The 6,093-nt window shown below is 37.2% G+C and overlaps 1 protein-coding gene across 1 annotated transcript; it reads right to left on the bottom strand.

Moving 5' to 3' along the window:
- Positions 1-295: 295 nt before the first annotated feature.
- Positions 296-5,441, bottom strand: LOC139124091 (uncharacterized). The gene is made up of 7 exons (XM_070690225.1): positions 5,401-5,441; positions 5,122-5,192; positions 4,291-4,715; positions 3,255-3,674; positions 3,104-3,133; positions 1,766-1,862; positions 296-1,527 (listed from the first exon to the last, which is right to left on the bottom strand). The coding sequence occupies exons 3-6, from the start codon at positions 4,436-4,438 to the stop codon at positions 1,786-1,788; spliced, it is 675 nt and encodes a 224-aa protein (XP_070546326.1). The 5' UTR covers positions 4,439-4,715; positions 5,122-5,192; positions 5,401-5,441; the 3' UTR covers positions 296-1,527; positions 1,766-1,785.
- Positions 5,442-6,093: the final 652 nt, after the last annotated feature.

Genomic DNA, 6,093 nt, shown 5'->3' on the forward strand with positions numbered 1-6,093 from the left:
CCCCCATTTGCATTTGCTAGATTGTGAAAAAGAGAGTTGAAAGACTCCGTAAGGAAATTTTGAGCAAAAGTTTTAGTCAGGCGCATACTACCTTAAATCGTCGAATTACAGCAATCGATGATAGCCTGACGTATTACCGGGTTACATCAGTAAGTGTGCGATAAAATTTGGCTATAAATAGGATTACAGAAGATGAGAAATTGATCGTTCACAGAAGTCTCACACACTGATTTCTTTTCCATACGGGAAGACACAGCAGCAATAAACTGAAACACGACATACAGTTTTTGGGGTATGTTAGATTGTATTACCGCTGTTTAGAGCAGTGTTTTGAAATAGTATAAAATTTGCATTCTATGATTCTATGAATGTGAATCGTACTGTTTTCCTAAAATGAAAAATTCAACCATGAAATAATAACACAGATATATAATTCATTGGCAAATGGTGCATGCTATGCATATTTTCCAGTTTTCACCGATGAGGGCGTCGGATACGGAGTCTTTCATCAAATGAAGCAGACGTCACAATTCAACAACGAGCTTCATTGTTGTCATCCATAGCATCTTCATCCGCACAACATCGGTTTCTATGGTTACAATGTCTACACCATCTGCTGATAATTGCAGCCACGTAACATATTAAGCGAAATTACTTTTGTCATATGTTTCTTGGACTAACAGTAATCTGTCACTCTCTGAGGCTGCTAACGATACTATTCAAGCTAATAAAGGCCCACTGACATGTGTAAACAAACGAATAAACATGAAACAAATACAAATAATCAGAAAGAGCATACCATTGTAGATTTTTCTCGGTCTGGACATCAGGTCCTCAATTCCCATGGGAATAATTTACCAGAAAAAAATGTTTCAAAACCTAAAACAGGGCTAATCTAAAGTTTTAATTGGCGACTACTTGTTTACTTATGTCATTATATGAAGCCTGTTAATTTCAGTTACTAATGATATGTAGACAGTGTGATTAAGATCGTCTACATCATGACAAATAGTATAAAGCAGTTGCCAGCGACCTGAGTTTTGTATTGTTGGTCGAATTCATAAACACACTATCCACAAACGATGAATTTTGATTATACGGGAAGATTATGAAAATGGTTGCTTTTTATGTGCAAGAGTTACAAAGAACCCATGGCAAGTTCTAACCATTATCTATTCAAAGTCATATATCTTGTTCGCAAGATAATACTATGGCCTGTAAACCAAGCACGAAAGAAGTAGAAGTAATCTTCCTTGGAGGGCGCAGTTTGAATCTATATTCACTATGGATTTGATCAACCTCTACGTTGAATTATAGAATGGGCTAAATACAGATAAATGTGAACTGGGGATCACGTGATATTCATTTCATATTTGATCGATGTCGTATATTTAAATGGAATAAAAATGCTGTCCTTGTGCAACTTTTGCTTCAGATGATGTAAATCGTCACAGAAGGTACAAAAGGCACAGCCGAGCGAATTGCGTAAAACCCAGTGTCTGTCGTGTGGAGCCCTTCTGTCAAATTCTGAAGAAGAAAACAAAATATTGAAATAGATAAATATTCTGGTGCTTGCTGTAATACTTAGGAACGAACCCCACGTTGCCATAGAAACGGCATTGCTGGTACACATCAACACATTGCATGGGTCCTTCCGGAAATTTTTTTCTTGAATTTACATTCATGTATATTTCATCCGGTAATGTCTCATTCAAAAATTGTAAACTTATGAAACGCCATGAACTTAATTAATGAAAAAACTTACAAATATATTCTGTAGTGATTCTAGAAGTCCATGGTGACTGCTATCATGCAGAGAAGCAACATCAGAATGCTTTGACCAGCGACAGTTGTTGCAGAGTCTGACAATAAAATAAACTTAAGGGAATTACTTCAGATAACAATCAAATTACGTATACAAATGATGACGACGACATTGATGGAAAAGATTATGGTGATGACGATGATGATGGGAATAATGAGGGCCACGATGATGAATATGAATGTGATGATGACGATGATAATGATGATGATTATGATGATGATGATTATGATGATGATGATGATGATGATGATGATGATGGTGATGATGACGACGACGACGACGATAATGATGATGATAACAATGTGATTATGAAAAAGAGCATGGCGAAAACGGCGTTAAGGACGAAAATAATGATGCTGATCGTCATGGTCAATGCCATCACCAATGACATCAAGAATACACATTGTTGTTGTCATAATTGTAAGTATCTAAATCACCACTATTACCACCACTGGCATCATAATATTTGTCATCGAAATCAAACTAAAGTATTCAAAATCTCTCTTAAATGGAAGGGGTCGTCCTGTCTGCGACTACCGTATGGGACCCATACAGTGTGTCTGTAGCCATGCACGGCTAATCCCAACAGCCCTTCCCTGTATCCAATTTTCAAAATGGCGGCTGTACCGAAACTGATGACCACGGAAGAAACATATAAACACATTATGAAACCCGACTTCATCTTGCATAGCCGTGCAGTGATTAAAAAGTTATAAAACTAGTTAACTACGAATAGACATCAAATGAATAAGAATGTCGCGCAGCCGCAGACGAGACGACATTTTCCGACATTTTCCTCTTTCCTCACATGTATTCGAGAGATGATAGTACGTTGATATGAAATACGGTGTCTTCAATCGGGAAATTTAATGCTAACGTCCTTCTGGATTTATAGCATGTGACTACCGTAATGTTTAAGAGGGTAATTGAAGAAGCAAGCATATTGAATAATTGCTTATATAATTTACTGCAATTAAACTTATCAACGGAAAACTTTTAAATCTTACCTCAAATCTTACACATGAACGTATACACAAAACTATGAAGAGCGTTAATGTAGACAGACAGCAAAATTGGCGGGAATAGAATCCTATGTTATGAAAAGTAGTGGCAAATATTTCGATGGTCCATCATTATTATCGTTATGAATAATTACAAAAGGTTTATATCATATGTGCAATAGATATGAGAAGCAGGTATGATCTATGTAGCTGTATGTATTATTTCATTATATAAATTACATCCATAATTTGATTCAAAGTGTTTGCGAACAATTACCTTTTGGTGTTGTAGTGTCTGGCGTTTCCTCTGGTGAAAGTAAAGAAAATTGTCGTTAGAACGGTGAAGAATCATTCGCGTGATACGGCCTCCTGGTTAATGGATGAAACATTTTGTAATATGACTGAATAGGTGATGGAAAATGACTAACCTGGGCACACCTTTGATCCGGCATCTGCTGTAGTTGTTCCGAACTTGTTGCAGACATCGTTGTTGTTGCTGATGGTGTCGGTGGTTGATATCTGGAGAACGGCACACAGGTTTGTGTATTTAGCGCAGTTTGCAGCGTCGAGTTTCAGGGACGCGGTGGCACCGGTGATTTTTTCAGTCGCCCCGGCAGCAACGTTTGTTGAGGTCACGCCGCCAACGTCAAAGGCGGATGATTTCGTGTCGGCTGTGTCGTAGTCGTCTTTGTTCGTAAAGTAGAGCTTAACACCCGTCACAGTTCCTTGGCCGTCAGCCGCTGAGGCCTCGATATCGAATGTGATAGCCGAATCAGCAGACGTGTTGTAAATGATTTCAGATGGTTTCGGTTTAGTTATGACAAAAGATGATGGCTTGGCCGCTACATCTGAAATAAAAGACGAGGTGCGAGTACTAGATTGATAAATCAATGGCAGAGAAATTCAAAAGCCTGTAAAGGAATATTCAAATTTGCATATCGAGGTGTCAAATGGCAGAAAAATGTTGATGTCGAAAAAATATGGAGTGAATGAACCATTTAAAGCAAATCAAATGATCATCATAATTCTAATCTGAGAGAAATTATTGGATCGTTGGCCGTATTTTATTCATCATTGCCGAGATAACCAAAGTTAACAGATATTTTGTTTAAATGTCACTTATTCAATATGATATGATATGATATGATATGATATGATATGATATGATATGATATGATATGATATGATATAATATAATATAATATAATATAATATGATATGATATGATATAATATAATATAATATAATATAATATAATATAATATAATATAATATAATATAATATAATATAATATAATATAATATAATATAATATAATATACATGAAATTATGCGCGCTTATTTAACGTGATTCTACACAGACTGAACTGAAAATGAAAAGTAATATTATTTGCAAGTGTTATTATATTCTCTATTTATGAAAAAAAAACTATTTCCGGAGGAGGAAAACCCAACACACGATACCTGGACATTTCTTGTCACCTGCCTTAGTTGCATCAGAGCCGAACTCAAGGCAGCCGTCATTGTTCGATGCGTCGTCACCAGAGCTGGTGACGGTTATGACCACACAGAGATGTGAATATGCCTGACAGTTTGCTACATCTATCTGCATGTTATTGACTTCTTCGTTCTCGATGATGGTCTTCAGGTCTGATGATCCCGCGGCAACTGTTTTCTCTGTAGAGAAAGTTTTGTCCACCGCTGTAGATTTGATGGTGCTGCTTTCGTACTGTGCGTTGTTAGTGAAGTAAACGCTGATCTTGGAAATTGTTCCGTCATCGCCGGCTGCTAGGGTAAGTCCAAGCGTTACAGATATGGTTTGCGCCGTTCCACCAGCAGTGTAAGTTGGTTATTTGTGTTCGTAATTGCCGTAGAAGCGACAACGACATCTGGAAACAAGGTCAAAATAAAAATGATCACAACCTAACAATAAAGTTATAATTATTAATGTCTAGTAACAATACCTAATCTAGCATTTTCATATCATGTCATGCATTCAGTAATATCTACATGTTTAGCAAAATATGAGTTTCTCCTTTCTTGATGAGATGCACATCTTTAAAACTCATAATTCATTGAAAAAGCCCAAACGTTTTACACATTGAAAACAATTTGAACACACGTAAGAAAAATATTCCATTTTCCCGTGAAAACTGCATATCATTTTCAATTAGCTGCAGATGTTGGTATTTTTTCTCTGAAAAAATGCCCAGCGAGGGTGAATTTCTCATGGAAGTAAAAGAAACTATTCAAGTCTGGACTGAATTTGCAAGACTGAGGAAATGACAAGCATACCCTGTGCTGTACAACAGACGATATAGCACATCACTCCAAGGACCAGTGGGATGTGTTTGCCCAATTGCAAGCTACTGGAAAGTAACATGTAAATAAGTAGAGGAAAGAGGTATCAGTTCGTATTAAAAAAGTCTAAATATAATACGAATGAGGTTCCAATGTTATGTGTACATACAAGTGAGCTGTGGCAAAAACCTGAACTGAACAAATTCTAATTTAAAAGACGAAACAGTATCTATCATCTAATTTGGAAAACACCTCTTCGCGGAAAGACCTTACCTTGAAACCATCATTGTCGTTCAGAAAAGCAACGATGAACTGAATAAGAAGACTGAAAAAACAAAACTTTTATATGGGCTGCCAAAACATTGGCCACGTGGGTGGACAGTGGCCGAAGGTACTACAGGCTACCTGATTGGCTATGTCAAATCACATGATCCTTCGGAAGAAATTAAGGTGGCAATTTAGTGTCCTTGATTCGCGTTGTCATGTGATTATTGACTGCGACCAATAAAACGGAGACTGCATCGTGAAGAATTGTATATTAAGCTGTCTAATGTCAATCGATGAATAAAGGAATGTCAATCATGGTTAAATAAATGAAAATTAATTGTCAAGGTTACAGTGATATCGCACTAACCAATAACATTAAAGTTGCTGTAGTGGATAATAGTGGATCGATGCCAAATACAACTGACACAGTACTGCTCTGAAGTCACATAGCAGCTGATGGGAACAGCGCCACACGTGACGCTATCCATCTCACCAGCATCTCGGTCCTCTGACGAGGCTATGTACTGTAAGATTACATTATTAAACCAAAAGCCAGACCCTTGAGGTTCATTTATATAACGAGCTAATGTCATACACTTCGACATCTAGTGTGAAGAAACTGACTTTGTCAATCTCTTTATCTTACTGTTATCTGGTCCAATGTGCCTCTCCAGGGCATTGCACTGTTTGTGCGTGACC

The sequence above is a fragment of the Ptychodera flava genome (genome assembly GCF_041260155.1).
Source record: "Ptychodera flava strain L36383 chromosome 23 unlocalized genomic scaffold, AS_Pfla_20210202 Scaffold_23__1_contigs__length_28996876_pilon, whole genome shotgun sequence".
In the NCBI taxonomy this organism is placed as follows: domain Eukaryota; kingdom Metazoa; phylum Hemichordata; class Enteropneusta; family Ptychoderidae; genus Ptychodera; species Ptychodera flava.

Coding starts and splice junctions, on each gene's coding strand:
- LOC139124091 (XM_070690225.1), bottom strand. CDS start 4,438: ATGCAGATAGATGTAGCAAACTGTCAGGCATATTCACATCTCTGTGTG. Junction 3,675..4,290: donor AGGTGACAAGAAATGTCCAG/GTATCGTGTGTT, acceptor CTTTTATTTCAG/ATGTAGCGGCCAAGCCATCA. Junction 1,863..3,103: donor AGACACTACAACACCAAAAG/GTAATTGTTCGC, acceptor TTTTATTGTCAG/ACTCTGCAACAACTGTCGCT.